The following is a 19,490-nucleotide window of genomic DNA, read 5'->3' as shown; positions in this document are numbered from 1 at the left end:
TATCATGCTTGGTTGCCTGAGTGTAGAGATTATTACTCTATGTAGTCCTTGGACTTTTTCTTCCCAAGCCTACGTAGTGTATGCTTTGATATCATATGATATTGATGATATACAGTGCATCAACAATGATAACAGTGAACAATGATGAAAATTAAAACCTACACTGAATTCTAATCAATATTTTGAAAGGTACAACCTGTAGCATATTTCTTTGTTTCATTGTTTTAATTAAGAACAATGTGGTCATTTGACTAAAGCCACTCAAGGCTCAGAACCAAACAATTGCAAATAGTTGGCAAGGGGGGGGGGGGGGGGGTGAGAGAGAGAGGAAATATCCCAAATAGATATCAGTTTTCGTTGAGATGGGGATTGAGGTTTTAACTTCTTTTGCGAGGTGATTAGAAACCACTGATATGAAATATTAAAGAGCATGCAATTCTAAGAGGAATTAAGGAATTAAAAGTTTATTGCATAAAAATTGGTTTTGAAATGGCTGAGATATCCAAAAACAAAGCAAAACAAAGTGGTCCTAATGAAAGTTGTGACCCACCTACTATTAGGACCACTTGGCTTTTGGCTATCTCAACCATTTTAAAACTGATTTTCCTCAAATGAGCTTTGAATCCTTTTTAGAATTCTACACTCTTAAATTTTTCATATGAGTGGTTTCTTATTATCTCGCGAAAAAAGTTAAAACCTGAATCCCCATCTCAACCAATTATACTAACCCTTTAGTGTAGGGAATGTATTTTGAGCTGAAGTTTTGTGATTTGGTCCAATCCTTCAAAAATGTTAATTTATAGAGCAAGTTGAGGGCAGTACAATCTGTATTTAGAAACCTGCTTAAATATGGTGCATTCTACATGCAAATGATTAAATGTAAATTCTGGAGATTTTGTCTTGTAAAAGCATAACAGTCATTCTTTATGTTGTATACACATTTTTACATCTATATGAATGTCCTTGCTGTGCCTTTGATATTTGAGAATAAAATGCATATTGCATATTACTTGTTAACATTATTAAAGCACTATCATGAGTATTTTTGTTTCATCATGAATACTTAACCTTCCACCTTTTTTCCTTTTTTTTTTCATTTGGTGATTTTGGGAAAGATATGGATCTTAACTCCTTGGATGAGGGTATTTCTGCTCACATTTTAATATATTGCAGAAATATTTGCATGCTCCTGGTTTCTTAGAAGTTTAGCCCAGTGTAAAATTTGCAAAAATATCAACACTGCAAAATATTTGATGCTTTTGAGTAGGTGCTTAAATTATGCATGATTTTATTTAAAGTCTTGCATTGTTTAATGTACTGCTATCTGATTTGTGTGTGTGATTCTAAGCTCATTGATCTCATTATCTAGGTTATGTTGTATACAGGGGGAAGTACTTATCATAATTTTTTTTTTTTTTTGAGATGGGGTAGACAGATCCTCGTTTTACATGTTCATGTAGTTGTTTAGTCATTTTTCTGAATAGTAGAAAGTGATAAAGATGATTATCATGAAATGTACAATTGTAGATACAATTGTATATTGCATTTATGTCCTGCTCTGGGTAAATGAACTTTCTTAGGGATATTTAACTGTGAGTGCCTTGAACACCCTGAGTGAATACATGTACAGTTGTGCAATATACATATTGTTATCATTGTCATTACCCAGCATTCCTGTGATTTCCCCCGTGTTTTTTGTAGGACCTGAAAAGCGCCCTCCTACATGTCAGACTGCACTGCTTTGTACAGCTCTTCACCCTAGCATTCATCCCTTGCCTGATATGGTTCCTCATCAAACTCCTCTCACACACCGCCATTGACGAGTGGCTTCTCAAAGGGTGAGCATGATCCAAACTGTTCATTTTTTGTTTTGTTTTAATATGTGTGTGTGTATAATGGAAGTGGATCACAAACTAAAGGCCCCCCCCCCCCCCTCCCCCCAAGTAGAAATTGCCTTTCCAGTGTCTGGCTACACACAGATGTCAGCCCTAGTCATCTAGTATACTCCAGGGGCTGCAGAATGTTTTTATTTAGTGTGTGTGTGTGTGTGTGTGTTTGGGGGGGGGGGGGGGGGGAGGAGGGGTGGGAGGGGCAATGATCAATGGTAACCCCCTGCTTTAAAGGAAAGAATCTGTGGCAGACCCTGGTTTGGGGAGTAATGGGTTTGTGGTGATTTTGGTACAATCGTTTTCCATTTTCATTTGGAAAAGCCAAAATTTTGTGTGTGTGTGTGTGTGTGTGGGGGGGGGGGGGGTATAACCCTACCCCCATACTTAGTTTGCTGCAATTATCCTTCATCATTAGATTTAAGAAGCGTCCCTTTATTGTTATAACTTAGCTTGTATTGCTATTGGTAAACCCTGGCATGAACATCTTCAGTTGACTAAGGCAGTGGTTTGCCAGTTTGGTTTTAAATCTATATTTCATTCCATATTTTCATAATATTCAAATATTTATATATTGCCATACCACCTTGATGCTACATCTGCATTGTTGCTAATTCCCATAAATGTGAACTGAATGTCATGTAAGCATGGTAGCAGTTTGGAGTGCTAAGGGAGAGGGATATTAATAATTTGTGGTATGAATTGATTTTCCGAGGTGAGATTAGTGATGGATTCTGACGAGGAACCTCTTTAATCTGTGTGTCTTTATATTTGTGTTGTATGATTCTTACTGAAAGTATTGAGTTTGTAAGACAGATTCCATATATAGCCTTATTATTCAAAAAAGAAGATGGTATCAAGTAGACAGAGGGGTCAGTGTAGAGAAAGCGCATGCTCAAGCATTTGATATTCCTTATTAACCCATTGAAGACTAGTCCCGGATGAACTCGGGCAAGCATCTATGGGCAATGCATGTTGTAGCAAAATCAAACCGTCTTCAATGGGTTAAAGGACAAGTCCACCTTCATATACATAAGGATTGAGAGAATGCAACTATATTAGTAGAACACATCAGTGAAAGTTTGAGGAAAATTGGACAATCCGTTCAAAAGCTCCGAATATTTTAAGTATCTGCGCAGTCACTGTTGGAAGAGAAGACTACTACAGTGTATGATGTCACATGCGTACAACTATATAAGGAAAATAAAAAGAGAATTTCACAAAACTTTACTTTTTGAATAAAGTGCACATTTCTTCGACTTGATACTGACGTATGTTAAGGGTAATATTATTCCCCCTGCCTTCTGAAAGAAAGAAGTCGAGTGTTCTTTTGTTATGTGAGAAAAATGGAAATATGTTGAATTTTCTTTATTCTTTCTTTATATCATTGTACTCATGTGACATCACAAGTTATAGTAGTCTTTTCATCCAGCCGTGACTGAGCAGAAACTTCTAAAGTTCATAACTTTTGAACGGATTGTCCGATTTTGCTCAAACTCTCACTGATGTGTTCTACTAATATTGCTGCATTCACTCAACCCGCATGTCAATGAAGGTGAACTTGTCCTTTAAGTTACATCATGGTAGTGTGGTTCATGGTTCCTAGAGGTCCCTAGAGGGCAGCATCACTTTCCATTCTTCATCATTGCAAACGGGTGTGATGAACAGTATGATTGACGTGTCTCAATGACTGTTTTGATATACAAAACTGTAAGAATCATGCAAGATAGGGTACTGATTCATTAATCCTGACTGGAATATACATGTCGCAGATATTGAAGTGGAATCACGTTAAATTGTTTTAGGATATTTTCTCATTTGGAGACATTTCCACAATTTCCTCCTAGTCTGTGTGCTCTTTGGTAGCATCTTGGCATATACTGTAAAAGTGGATATTTTCTCACAACTAATTTTTCGCGCTCGGCTGGGTAAGAAGAGTTTCACATGTTTTTAATTCTGCGAAATCAAGACATCAACCACTGGAACATAGCAAGCAAAAATAATCTAGTGCTTTTATTTTCGCGCAAGTTTCTTGTTGCGTGAAATGCGCGAAAATTTCAACACCATGAAAATTTCCACATGAAAATTTCCACTTTTACAGTATACTGTACATTTACAGGAAGTGGTTATGTCATGGTCAACTGTGAATGTTTCTATAACAGATATATGGCACTATACAAATGCTGTAGATCATTATCACCATCTCACAAGTTCTCCATTGACTAAGATACACGATGTATGATAAATATTCAAAGAATGTCCTTGTTTAACTTGAATGAGGAATGGAAACTCTTTTACTTCACATCAAACATGTTGTGTTGTGTTTCAATAACTTTGCAGTTACAGCTGTATGACTTTAGAGGGGGTTTGTGGAGGGTTGTCTATTGAGTTAAAACCAAAAACATAATTTTCATGATGTCTTTTGTACATCTGTTTACAAATATATCCGGTAAGAAAGTTGTGAGCTGATCAAATCATCACCATTATGTAGGCTACAGATGTGATTGCAACCTGTGTCACCTCTCAAGGAAAAAAAAGCACCTTAAAGTTTCTCATTCAGTGTTTGATTTTTCTAAAACTTCTACAACTTACATGTATTTCAATTGTATGTCAGATTTGATGAAATACAAGGTGTACCTTCTTTTTGCCTGACGGTTCCCTATCTACTTTCATATACTTGTGTAAGTCAGTATGAATTGCACGTTAAGTTATCGAGATCAGAACACACACATGGGGGGCATTTCATGAAGCATTTCGTCCGACAAAGTTGTCAGACAAATTTGCTCTCAGCCAATCAGATGCAAGGATTTCAGTAGCTTGTAACAGTTTGTCAGAAAAATATCCGACCAAAACGCTTCATGAAATGCCCCACAGGTGTTTGCTGTAAAAATGCCACAGATGCTCATTACAGAGGCACAATGCAATTGGGGTCGACCAAAATCCAACTTGTGTCAACATCATTATAAGGTATTGATATTTGTGAGTGACATTCTTATCACATGTTGTACATGCATGTTTCATGTTCATATTGTCTGTTTACATACATAGGTGAAGAAAAAAAACAACCCTCTTGAGAATCCCTGTATTTAAACAGAAGCACGTCACAGGCAGTGATCTAGATAGAGCATTTCCGGACTCCTGCCTGTACTATCAGTCAAGGCATTTTTGTCCCCGCCGAACGAGTTCGAGCAGGGGACTATGAAACGGGCTCCGTACGTGTGTGTGTCCGTGTGTCTGTCTGTCCGTCCGTCCGTCTGTCTGTGCGTCCGTGTGTGATCAAAATGTTCAATTTGCTACTTCTCTGTCATTTATGAGCCAATTTTAATTCTGTTTGCTTTATATGATAGCACTACATGGGAGCTTTGAAACTTCTACACAGAATTTCAGTTGTGACCTTTGACCTTGACCTTTGACCTATATTGTACATTTTGCTTCAAAATGCTACTCCTTCGCCATTTCTAACCCGATTTCGATTCCGTTTGCTTTACGTGATGGCACTAGGTGAGGGCTTCAAAACTTCTACACAGAATTTTGACCTTTGACTTCTTTGACCTTTGACCTTGATTTTTGACCTATATTGTACATTGGCTACAAAATGCTACTCCTTCGCCATTTCTAACCCGATTTCGATTCCGTTTGCTTTATGTGATGGCACTAGGTGAGGGCTTCAAAACTTCTACACAGAATTTTGACCTTTGACTTCTTCGACCTTTGACCTTGATTTTTGACCTATATTGTACATTGGCTACAAAATGCTACTCCTTCGCCATTTCTAACCCGATTTCGATTCCGTTTACTTTATGTGATGGCACTAGGTGAGGGCTTCAAAACTTCTACACATAATTTTGACCTTTGACTTCTTTGACCTTTGACCTTGATTTTTGACCTATATTGTACATTGGCTACAAAATGCTACTCCTTCGCCATTTCTAACCCGATTTCGATTCCGTTTGCTTTATGTGATGGCACTAGGTGAGGGCTTCAAAACTTCTACACAGAATTTTGACCTTTGACTTCTTTGACCTTTGACCTTGATTTTTGACCTATATTGTACATTGGCTACAAAATGCTACTCCTTCGCCATTTCTAACCCGATTTCGATTCCGTTTGCTTTATGTGATGGCACTAGGTGAGGGCTTCAAAACTTCTACACAGAATTTTGACCTTTGACTTCTTTGACCTTTGACCTTGATTTTTTACCGATATTGTACATTTTGCTACTAAATGCTACTTCCGGCGGGGACATATTTTACGCACCGCGTAATTTCTACTTTTCCTTGTTTATTTTGAGAAGAGCAGTGGTATACAGTTTAAACAAGAAAATCAAGAAAATCAAGAAAATCAGTTGACTGTGTCATGCTGCTAATCACATTGAGCAAACCACAGAGTATCATTTGTCTGTTTCCAATTTTAGTGTGTATAGGATGGATTAGATTAAATACTGTATATCTGTAGTCTGTGCTTTGCGAGAAGCAGGATTGTGTGTGTGTGTGTGTTTGTGTGCGCGTGCACGATGTGTGTATGAGTTGTGACAGTCCCACACAAAGAATCTCTATGTATACTGTACATGATATTTTTTGTTCCCATTCAAGGGACTGTGATTTTCACCTTACACAGGAGGGGATGCTATGGTTACACAAAATTACAACATCATTGATCAGTAAATCTTCAGGCCGACTCATATGTTGGCGTCGTAACTTGGGAACAGACGCGCAACCAACAGTGCAGTGACATTGCAAGTTCAATTCATGTATTTTTAAAAATCTAGACAAAATATAAACAAACCCGAGGGGTGTGTTGACTTTGTTGTTTGTGTTTGTTTGTGTGCATGTGTGCCAAATGCAGTTTTAGCAGTACAAGGCTTTAAGTAATGCTAGAATATCTTTTATACCTGTTTTTAAGCGAAATCAAGCTTTAAGTGTTTAGCAGATATCGCCAAGCTATTTTTTTATCACATCCCGATTTCAGCCACTGACTCGCAATAGCTTACCAATGAATAATTCAATTGATTTCATTATCTACCCACATGTTGACTTTTCAAATAGATTATTGATTTATGAAATTCTAGTGCACAAGGACTCTCATTAAGAATTTAGAATTAATTTTCGTAAGCCTGCCTGAAGCATGTTATTGTTATATAGGAAAAAAGAAATGCATTGGAAAAAAGATACTTGAGCACTGTTAAAGTGAAGTTTTAGAGCCAGTGGAACCATGTGAAAAAAAAGTTCGTAAAAAACATGAATAATACAGTATACGTTTTCTGATTTTGTTTTCAAATGGACCCTTTGAAAGAATCATTGTAGGCTTCATGCTGTAATGCTACTTTCAAAATACTATAAAGTATTTTGAGCATGGCACATCTTGGATATGTTCTTCAAGATTCTGCTCAAGTTAGCATTGCAGTTTAATATAATCGATGAAAATAATGCAGAGGTGTAAAAAGATACACATAAAACATGGATTATCTGCCACAAACAAGAGCAGAGGGTTGTGATAGAGCGAGTGAGCAATACATGCATTCACACATATCCTCTCTTTTCCTCCCCCCCCCCACCCCTCAAACCTCCCTTCACGTATTGACCAAAAGAGTTGATAAATTCATTATATCGTAATATCAAATTGAAAGTTTAATAAAGATGAATCTATTTTCTTTTTTTTTATGTATTGGACTTATCCCACATCATCAAAAGAAAACACCATGTGCTCACAAAGCTGCAAGATCTTCTAAGAATGTTCAAAGCAAAACAGAAATGCATCAATGAACGCGAGAGTAAAATGCTTGTATTTGAATTTAGGAGTTGTTTTATATCTACCTTAGATAACACTCATTCCACCAGTACACTCAGTTTCATTTTGTGCATTCATCAAGTGCAGTTCATGTACCTGTAGATGCACAGGGTCATGTATCATTTACTCTGTATGTTGATGAATATAATCACATGTGTATAAAGAGATACAATGTAGCAGCAGATTAAAAACACTCACTTACAATTATTTGTAGACACAGATTGCAGCATAAAACAGAGTGATGAAAAAGCACTTTTACACTGACGTAAGCACAAACACACCTGAAACTAAAAAACTAACACAGTGGCACACACACCGAGGATAAAGTTGTGAATATATCATGTTTCTCTGCAATATTTTCTTTGTCCTTGCCATGCATTATCCATGTAGTATTTTTTGGAGTTCTTTTGTTATTTTTAGGTATTTATGACCTGAATGAATGATGGACAAATACCAGTTTTCAGCGTTAGCTACTTTGAGAAGCCAACAGAACTTTTGAAGTATACTTGAACAGTATCCTACACTCAGTTCTGTCATTGTTTGTACATATTAAAAACTGATGTTCAGCTCTAGAAGTATCTCTGGCCTTTAAAATCCTTCTATTATGTCTCATTACATTTCTGTTTGGCCCTCAAAATTAAAGGACAAGGTCACCTTCATAGATGTGTGGGTTGAGTGAATGCAGCAATATTAGTAGAACACATCAGTGAGAGTTTGAGGAAAATTGGACAATCCTTTCAAAAGTTATTAATTTTTGAAGTTTCTGCTCAGTCATGGCTGGATGAGAAGACTGCTATAGCTTGTGATGTCACATGTGTACAACGATATAAAGAAAGAATAAAGAAAATTCAACAAATTTCCATTTTTCTTGCGTAACAAAAGAACACTCAACTTCTCTCTTTCAGAAGGCAGGGGGAATAATTATTATCCTTAACATATAACTGTCGGTAACAAGTCGAAGAAATGTGCACTTTATTCAAAAAGTAAAGTTTTGTGAAATTCACTTTGTATCATCTTCCTTATATTGTCGTACGCATGTGACATCACACACTGTAGTAGTCTTCTCATCCAGCAATGACTGCGCAGATACTTTAAAAATTCATAACTTTTGAACGGATTGTCCGATATTCCCCAAACTTTTACTGATGTGTTCTACTAATATTGTTGCCTTCACTCAATCCACATGAATATGAAGGTGGACTTGTCCTTTAAAGTTAAAAGGTAAAGGTGGGATACCATAGAGGAAGAAGACTGGCCAGGCTTGGATATATATGAGAATCCCCATAACGAAGTGTGTACAGCTTAATCACTGGTCTCTATGCAAGTACACACACAGCCGATGAATCTCAACTTGAGTCGATCGTTAGCGATGTGCATGCACTTCGATACACATATTCACCAATGCGAGGCTGATGAGAGCATTTCATTATTTTTGAATATAAACCCTGGTGGGCAGCAAATCAAGATGGGTTCAATCGAACCACCCATGTTTCTTTGCGCTACTAGGTCTTTGACAGTTGAGTTCTATTTAGTTTCTGTTACCATACCCCCCCCCCCCTTACTTGTCACCAGCTGTACTTCCATCACACCACAGTTGAGACAGTTTTTCAGCTTGATAACGGCCTTGCCAGTCAAATCTGCCATGCTCTGTGAACCCAAACCTCCAGCGATCCGGCAGCAGCAGCAAGTGACCACTGTGTTTGTTTTCTTTGGTATGATTAATGAGAGTTTTGCGTGGCAGGAAGGCAGACCTCGCAAAAAAAAAAAGAAGAAAGAAAGAGAGGGGGAGGGGCTGGGAAGAGAGATAGAATAAGGATATGAATGTAGAGAAAAAGAAAGAGAGAAAAATATAAATAGATAAAGTGAGAAAGGGGGAGTTACAGAGGAAAAGAAAGATAGATTGCATGCGCATGGGTGGAGAAATAGAGGGGGAAGTTGAGAGGGAGGGGGAAGGGGGAGGGAAGGGGGAGGGAAGGGAGAGAGAAGGGGAAGAGGGAGGGGAGAGAGGAAAGGAGTATTCCAAGAGAGGAGAGGAGCATTCCACCACAAAAAGTTGGGAGCTGTGGTAAAGACCAAGTGACAGGCATGATGGGTAGGTGAGGACTCTGTTAGGCACAGCCCCCCTGTAGGCAATTGATTACCATGCATTGGTGCTCACTAGGAATGCCCGAGGGGCACATTTTGCTCTCATTTATTATTTCACTCACAAAATACCCACCCATTAGCCCGATAATGACGGGCTAGAAGTGTGAACTTGGTTTCTGTGGGTACACGGAGACGGGAGACCACGGAGATGAAAAGAGGAAAGAATGGGATAAAAAGGATCAAAAGGTAATGAGAGTTTATAGAGATATATGATGATTAAGAGTAATAGGCAAAATAAAGCCTGTGCAAAGAAACATTTTGACAAAGGTCTGTGCAAACAAAGGGTAAAAGATTACACCAAAGCAGGTGCGTGGGACCATTAGGAAAAACTGAACTCTGAAACAGAAAACAAAAATTTGTTTTGATGTATTTAAAGCTCTTTAGATCAACTTTGTTTCCTGAGTTTTCATTGTCTCTTGCAAGAAAAATGCCTACTTCTAATTTAGATTGTGATAATGATTGTTATTATTCTAATTGTTAATATTATCATTATTGCCATCGCCATTATTATCATTGTTGTTATTATCATTATTTGTAGAAGTAGTAGTAGTAGTAGTAGTAGTAGTAGTAGTAGTAGTAGTAGTAGTGATAGTAGTAATAGTATCTTTTTTTTTTGTGACAAGAGTGCCTCACATTTAATTGGACTTCATGAAAGAAATTGACACAAGTTTTTCTTTTACATCAAAATACATCAAAATAACATCAAGATTAGAAAGGGTTATGAACCCTGAGTGTAGTGCAGGTTTACATGTTTGAGGACAGGGGTTCAGAGGGTGGCAAATACAGTATGTTATGTACATTATGATGTACAATGTACTTCCAAAGATGTCACCTTTTTTATCTAGATGAGTTTAGTGTCCATATGTTTGATTATGTTCAGTAACCAGTTCCAAAACTCATCTTTGATGTGCCATTCTAATTTGGTTAGTGGTAGGTTAATCCAGCCATGTCCTTTTCCTTTTCTTTCTTTCCTTTATGAAAGATATGTAAAATGTATTCTCAGGAGGACCCTTGTTATCCCATTAGCATTCATCCACATGTCCTGGCCTTCTGGAATGTTGAACTAAATTTTAAAGAGTGAGCATCTGTATGTTTTCCATGCAGATTCATATCTTTTAGGCATTAAAATTCAAGAAAGGGAAAATTGGCTAGAAAAAAAAAAGTTCAGAGGCTACTGGCTATCATGTATCTTGTATCTTGGATAATGTAACATCATGAAAAGGCAACGTCATTGAACTTCCGAACTCGCCCAAAAATGCATACAGGAAAAAAAAAATAGCAGCAACAACATGCACATTCAAACATGGAAAGACCTTACAACCTGCAGATATTGTAAGCTTGTCACAATAAAGAAATGCCATGACAAGCAATTGCATGCAAATTGCATCAGCATGCAGGCTGATATGCCCGTAAATGGACAAGATTAATGGCGGTGTGAGGGTGCCATGTTTTATTGATGTTAATGAAGTTAGAACTGCATGGCTGGTTGCACTAAGTCGTCGTTAGGAAAAAAAAAGAGGAGAACTGAACAACTTCATTAACTGTGAGGGACTCTCGCCAAATTTAAAGGGAGCTGAATCTTGGGGAGTAATCGTTCTTTAGATTGCCAGATCTTTCAGATTTATCTTTATCAATGTGTGTCATGTCGTCACGAACAAAAGCAGCTTCAACATCGCACAGAAGAGATATTCAGACATTTATATTTTGAGCAGTTGTAGAAATTATGCATTGTAGATGTACATGTATATAGTAGGAGCAATAATAATTGATAAAATTCTCTTTAACTATGAGACCAAAAATGTTTTTTTTTTTTTTTTTTTTTAAAGAAACGACAAGTGTTGCTATATTTTGGGTACCCTTTATAGATTGGACTCTTTCAGAATTCCAAATAATGTCTGGAATCAGACAGTTATGTTCTGTATACCTTGAAACATTGCATTATAGTACATGAAATGTGATCTAAAATGTTGAAAATAATGAAATCAGTAATTACTAGGGATGAAAGGCCCGCCCGGTAGGGAAAGTAATTCTTTTTGCCAGAGGTATGACCATCTGTTAAGGGTGGCAAGGATTTGATGTTGTTCACAAAATTGAGATATCTTTTCGATATTGACTATCCTGTCTTGATTATGTAACCATGTATGTGAACTGCAAATGTGCATTGCATTGTAAATTTGACAGAAATATTCTAAATGGGAGAGTTTTGTTAGGAAATTAAGAATATCAAATCCACAGATCAACAAAATCAAAAAAAAATATATGTTCATGCAATATTAAGAATGTCTAGTGGGAACATGGGAATGTCATTTAATAGTACAATGTATGAATCATGAAGTATAAAGCATTTGGATGCACCGCTGTTTTAAGTACCTGCTCTTTTGTTTTGTTTTGTTTTCTTGTTCTGGGCAATTCCACGGTAACGGAAGGACATTCAGACAGAATTTTCACAGTTTAAAAAAGTACTCTAAGAAAAGTTTGGTGGATACAGCATTTCAAAGTATAGAGATGTACAACTGTATTTCCAAAGCCAAAGACTATAATTTCCACCAAAATTTTTGTCATTCCTGCTAAAGAGTAATGAAATATGCATATTAATGAGGTCGGTAACGGAAGGACATGAAAATGGACATGGGTTTTCAGGCAAATTAGTTTTTATCAAAACTCTGTGAAGTTTATGGAGCTATTTTAATCTATTGGTATACAGTCTAATTGCCATAGTTTTAGCTATAATGGAATACATTTGACTTTCAAATATGTTTACTTATTTTTCAATTAGACCACATAATGTCCATGTGTGCTTGGTAACGGAAGGACGGTAACGGAAGGACATGCAGATTGTCTAGTGTAAAGTGTATGGGGAAGATGGGTTATGGTTAGTTTTTGTTAAACCTTTCTAAGGTTAATAATTTTTTTCATATGTGGCCGGTATACAGTTTGATCCAAATAGTTTTAGCTTTACTTTCATGTATTTAACTTTGAAACATGTCAACTGGTTTTTTAATTACAACACATTGTTTTCATTAATGTGTGGTAACAGAAGGACAAAGAGCTTTGTGTGCATACAGTGAAGGATGTTATTTCCAACTTTAATGTTAATCGTTGTAGTCCAATGTGATATTTTTTCTTTCTTTTGCTTAATCCCCCAAATATCCAAATCTTATGGACTCATTTCACAGTGTGTGTGTGTGTGTGGGGGGGGGGGGGGGAGGGGGGAGGGGGGTTCTTGGGGGCTTATCCCCAGGCCCCCCCCCCCCCCCGATTTCTAACACTGTTTGCATAAATAAATCGTGATTAAAATCTGCACACATCACCCTGGAGAGTAATCTACATGAGACCATAGTTACAGTGTAGATTGTTCAAAATACTGCTAATTCCTAATTATATGAATTGATTATGCAAACTTATTCAATGAATTACATTTTAGTCCATAGAATATTAATGTGAAGCAATTTACGGACATTTTTTGGTGTGGATCTTCATTTTGAGGTATTAAATGAATGTAGTGATGAAAAATTGCAAAATCAATCTCAATTCTTTTATTTTTTATTGTTTCTTGAATTTCTTTTGTATTTCTTTGTTTTTTCCTTTTGTTGTATGGTTTTTTTTTCAAAGAAAATTGTCACAGACCACTTTTTAACCATAGTTAGGCAAAAGTCAAGTAATCAAAGTGATCGAAAGAAAAAAATTATCAGATGTTTATGAGTTTTATGAAAGAGCACTATTTCCCATAGGGTTTGTACACACAAAATTACAAAATTGAGCCAATTTTGGGTCGACCTGCATTCAGGAAAGAGGTGTGGCTCCATTTGTTATTTGAATTTAGTCAAGGGTACTTAGAGTAGGTTCTAACACATTTGTGTTCTCATCTTAGGGACATTAAATAGCTAAAAACAGACTCTAAGTCCTTCAATTACCACAACTTTGTCCTTCCGTTACCAGCTTCGGTAACGGAAGGACATTTTTAATTTATTTATAATTATTCAAAGAGGAGGGGTTTCATGGATGGATGGGTGTCAAGTTATAGGCCTACCTAAACTTGCTTTGCACTGAAAATTTTTATGGTTTTTATATTACTATTTTTGATAGAATATTAAAAAGACCTCTTTTTGTGGTAATGGAAGGACAAAAAACTAGGTCATCTTTAGGAAGTCACTGAAGCGTGACATCATGGAAACCAAAAAAATGTTGAATTAATTGTTTCTTTCATATTTACTAAGTTCTGAATATAACAATTCATAACATTTATTTCTCAAATATTGAATACAGGCCATGCTACATTTGTATTATAATTTATGCATTTTTGAAAATTAATAAGATTAGTTAAACAATTGAAAAATTGACCCCGAATATGTTATAAAACTAAACATTTTTACTCAAATCCATAAAATTCAAACTTTAAGCTTTCATTTGATACCAAAATTGCGTGGGAAATATGAATTTGAAATTTTAGATGTCATGTCCACTTTGGCATGGAATTGCCCTTCTTTTAAAAATGGCCCCCTATTTTCAGAATATCCACAAAACCCAAGGATGAGTTTTTTTTTAATGTAATTGGATGGAACCAGCTTTTACCATCATAATTTTTTTTTTACAGCAAAATTCTTGTTCTTGTTCATTTCCTCTACCTCTGCCAGCTATTTTGCTTCTTTTCTGCAATCATCGATTTTATTTGTCATTGTCTTCATCTAATCTCCTCTATTATTGTCTTTTGTATATTTCTTCTCCACCAGCTGTATTATCAATACATGGTTGCCAACTGGCATATCTTTATGACATTTAGAAGGTCTTTTTTTTTCTTTATAGAAAAAGAAAAAACATATTTTACTTTTCATACATATAAGAATTTTTTTAATCCTTAAAGGTTTAAATTTTTATGACATTTAGATTGTCATAGTATTTTTCTTTATATAAAATAAAACATACATGACTTTAACTGTGTATGATATGTCTTTTGACCCTTGAAGGTTAGCAACCTTCATTTGTACTCACTACCACCGCTATCATCATCATCGTTATCAACAACAACATCAACATCCATTTTCTTTCCCTTGTATTTTCTTCTATGCCTTTATTTTCTCATTCATTTCCTTTCTTCGTGTGATGGTAGTACTTGTACATAGCAATCAATGTTCAGGTATCAATGCCAACAAGCTATAGTCATGGTCTTGATGTGCTGCTGGAATATGCTTTTTAATCATCAGTTCTGTAGTGATTCTTTTCAACTGGTATCTTATGTGTTTGTGTGCCACTTAAACTGAGTTGTGTTCATTCACATAGATGTTTCAAGCCTTCAAATCAATCACCCAGCAATTACAACTACCCCTTATTCCAACAATTAAAAAAAAAATTGTCGGATTATTAACACAACATTGATTACATGCAAATGAGTAATGTTTTATGACTTAATGTCGATAAAAGAACATTTCATGAAGATGCCGGCACATGCAGGTTACTAGTAGAGGACTGTATTGTGAGCAGGGTCTGGAACACAGGCTAGCAGGATAATGCAGTAGTCAGAGCTGAGTGCTGTTTGTAAATTGATCGCAAAACACACAAGGCTTGGCATTTGGTCTTACATTTTAATCAGATGCTTTACATATATCATGACTTGAGGAATTTTCCCTTTTTTTTATCAGAGTGATGCTCCAAAGCTTGTTTCTGTGATGCATTGTTCTTGTGAGTGCTAATAGAGCTGGCATGTCATCATAACAAAGAGCTACACTGTAATAGCTCAAATTGCACTGCACGAAGGTACCCCGTGACCTCCTATAGTAGTTTCAATGGTCTCACGAATGGAGTGCCACATGTACTTTAGATGGAGCAATGAAAGAGATTAAATTGCGCATTCAGACACCTGCCAGAAGTTTAGAATTGTTCTTTTCCTGATAATGCCAATTGTTCTTTGCTGATGCTATTGATAAGTTAAACAATTAGTTAATTTCTAGAGCCATTAGTCTATACCCGTCATGGTAGTGATTGGTCTGCATGCTGTAGGGGGAAACATGCAAAACAAAAGCCCAGAATCTATATATGCATACCTAAACACCTCACACGTTCTGCATTTATGTAGTGATTTTACTGCAATCAAAACCCCCAGGTACTGCAAAATTTAGCGTCTGCAATCAGTTAATAGTTACCGCCTCTTGCATCCAGGAAATCTGAACGTCATAAATTATTATCCAACCTCTATTATACACCTGACTACATTTCGAATTCTCATTGATCCTTGTCACTTTGTCGTTCATCAAATATACATCAGAGGCACTTCATGAAGCGCAATTTGGAGGCAAAGCCGTACATTGTAGTTATCAAAAGTATGAATTTTCCATGAAGTTGAGTAAAAATATCCAGGCTCAAAAATTTAGGATAGCTGAAGAACCACAGCGCTGGGCACTGGGCGTGCATTATGAATGACGGCTGATGAAAATTGTATTGAGCTGCCATTGAGATTGGCTGGAATTGAATAGTATGGAAGGCCAACAGGTAGCTCTGCCAGAATCCAATTAATTTGCCCCATGATGGGGGTATTCATTTGTCCTTTTCGAAGCCACTGGAGTATGGTGGTTTGTTATCCAGACCCATTAATTTCCACGTTTCAATGGGGCGGTGAGTACTTCAAGTAATGAACAGAATTTTTGATGAGGCGTCGTGCACTCGTGTCCACCCCCCCCCCCCCCCCCAACACAGACATGTACAAGCAGTTCTGTTCCACAGTCATTAGAATGTTTGTTTCAAGTGATAGTCATTAACTTGTGCATTGTAGACATCGGTACTACACCGAGAGTTTCTTTTTCTGTATAAAATGCACCTTGGCTCACCATTTCATTCGTTGCCCCACCTTTTTTTTTTTTTGGTGTTTTTGTTTTGTTTTTTGGTCTCACATGATTGAAGGCATAAAAGACAATACCCTTTCACCGATCTCCTTGCTAGTCACTGATGTGTCACAGAGTGTTGGTAGAGAAGTGTCTGCAATCAGGGTGGGGTGCGTGAGACACATCGGATCATCCCTAGCCATGTGGTCGAGAACCAGTTCCAAGAAAAGTACTTAAATTGATGCATCATGAATATATGATATAAGCCTGACAGTCATTGTGCATAATGTCTTTCCCCTTCCTCCCCCCCCCCCAAAAAAATAGGAATGAGATAAAAGAGCATGAAGAATGAAAGGGAATGGAAGGGAGCTGATAGTAATGAGGGTTTGAAAGGGGGGGCGGGGATAGCTGATACCGGTCAAACATTTAGAGAATGATTCTGAATATTATCTGTGGATTGCTTAAATTGCATGATGATGGTGTAGATTGAAAGTGCAGTGATGCAAGCATTTCATATCGTTGCTACGTTCATAAGATTTATGTGTTCAAATCACATCATGTGTCCTCTCTTTCCTTTCTTTCTTTCTCTTTTTCTCTTTGCCTATCCATCTGTCTATTGTTTCTGTGTCTGTATTTGTGTTGCAGTGTTTCTATTGCGATTCTTGCAATTTTGTTTGAGTCCTAAGTTGAGTCCTCAGTGTCCTGAAGAGTGCTATCTATCGATTCCTTGAAAGAGTACAAAATCACAGAAAATCTGCCAGCAGCATCCAGCGCTGTGTGTGCAAGGCAATCTTCCAGCAAACCTTGGGCACCCGCCGTTTGAAACTAGAGTGTCTTTTCCTACATGTCACGACCTTACTACCACTCAGAATGACTTTTTTTTCACTTCACTGGTTAAACCAATTTTCAGCACTTACATTGCTTGCCTATTCACTCGCTAAGCTGTTGTTATAGGTAATCCTACTATTGCATTATTGTTCGTCCTGTGCATTTCCCTACGATATTTCTAAATTCTTTAAGAAAAACCCAGTGTTCTATAGAAAACCTGTTTTCAGTAGTATATTTTCAAGTTTCCTGTGTTCCTTTCAAGGGACTACAGCCCACAGACATCTAGGTGTGGACTTCCTTGATTGTTTGTTTTCAGTTTTTGCAGGAGTTTTATATCTTCAGTTGTTTTAGTTTTGTCATAATGATATTCCAACCAAATGTAGTGAGTAGCAGTTGCAATACCCATCCAAATTGCCATCATAAAGGTGGTGTAATGGGTATGCTTAATGGTCATAATATCCAAGTAAAGGTGGTGAAAAGAGGGTGTCAGACTACACGTACCTTGTGCGAAAGCTTGAGATCCACTTCCCAGCAGCACCCCAAAAAGGCATAATGTTCCTGTTTGTTTGTTTGTTTTGTTTTATCTTATTTTTTTGTCTTCCCAATTGCAAGTATTTGTATTTAATGCAGACTGGGGTGTCCTTGGTTTTGCACTTTTCCCTCATGAACTGTGAAGAGGGGAGGAGGTAATGAGATGAGGTTGTAATGACATTTCTGAACAGATGTGTATCGACCTTCATGCATCGAGAGATCAACGTTTATGGAAAATTAAATGTTATGCCTCTTGAAGGCGCACCCCGTGCTCACAAAAGGGAGGGGCAGAGTGTGTATACGTGTGTCGGACCAGAGCGGGAATTACTTGCAAAAAAAAGGAAAAGAGCGCAGGAGTGCATGGCGCATCTCAGCGGTCTAATCCAATTAATCCCGTTTTTTACTTTTGCCCCCTTCTCCCGGTTGAGCGGGTGGATACCTGAGGGTTAGTGAAACTGAGGCAGGACCCTTGCTCCAACACCCTCAGAAGAGGAGTCATTAGCTTGGATGCACAGCCATGGTCACTGCTGTTTATCTTTCTTTACCTTTTGTTTGGTCTAAAGGTCACTGTTCTCTACATCTATAATCTCCAAAGGGTGTAGCTAGATGATGTTCATGACCAAGAATTAAAAGAAAAAAGATCCTGTGAGTAATGTTGTCTTTGCATATCTCCTTCCTGTTTCCCTATATCATCTTTGAATATGAATTGCCATCATGGTTGTGTAGTTGTTGCTGAATGTTTAACAAATGTAGCTTCTGGCTTAGAACCAGGAATTACAAGTTCCTTGATTTTACTCCCTCATTTCTGAAACAAGCCAAGGGCATTTTGCACTGCCCCAAAACAGGAGTGTAAGACTGTCTGTGTTAACAGTTTAGCATCAAGTGGAACGTTCATGGCACAATAGCCTAAACACAGATTTAGTGTACTGCTTGTTCTCCTGTCAGGATGTAACACGAGTGCTGTCTATATTACGATTGTTGATCATTCAGGGTGCTTTTATCAGTCAGGGGTTAATCATCTGAGCTGCATATAGTTGTATCCTTCTCTATGACTTTATTGCACTCAGCTGACAGAGCTGTCCTTTTCATGAGGAGCCCTCCTTATTTCCATACAATGTTGGATTTCTTTGGTGTGTAGTATGGTGGTTTTTACCACAGACTTCATGATGTTCTCCTTTATTCAGTGTTCTTAAAAGGGGATCCCCCCCCCCCCCTCAGTCCAGTCTAGGGATTTCCCCTTTTAGTGGACATCTGATAAGGGTCACAAAATGCTTGGGCTTGACATTGGGGAGGATTAATCATGAATTCATGGGAATCTGCAGATTTAAAGTCTTGTCTACAATGATTTCTTGTCTCCTTTGTTTTCTAATTGATGATGTCACTTAGAAAGAAAACAATTCATTTTGCTAATGACTATAGATATTTTCATCATGAAAGAGGCTTTGTTTTCATGTTCTTTTGTTGTTTTTCACTTTAAGTTAAAACCTCTGAGTTCCCGTAA

At 37.2% G+C, this 19,490-nt stretch overlaps 1 protein-coding gene across 1 annotated transcript in view; it reads left to right on the top strand.

Moving 5' to 3' along the window:
* The window catches only part of LOC139722230 (sodium/bile acid cotransporter 7-B-like), a 64,718-nt gene that overhangs the window by 15,568 nt on the left and 29,660 nt on the right, over positions 1–19,490 (top strand). The window contains exon 3 of the mRNA XM_071633541.1: positions 1,702–1,838. Within this exon, the coding sequence (XP_071489642.1) occupies positions 1,702–1,838 (137 nt within the window). The remainder of the gene's footprint in view (positions 1–1,701; positions 1,839–19,490) is intronic.

Source organism: Diadema antillarum, unplaced genomic scaffold, assembly GCF_040938485.1.
Source record: "Diadema antillarum isolate AM-2024a unplaced genomic scaffold, OU_Dant_1.0 scf00000162, whole genome shotgun sequence".
Classification (NCBI taxonomy): Eukaryota; Metazoa; Echinodermata; class Echinoidea; order Diadematoida; family Diadematidae; genus Diadema; species Diadema antillarum.
This window is presented reverse-complemented; position numbering and strand designations above follow the sequence as displayed.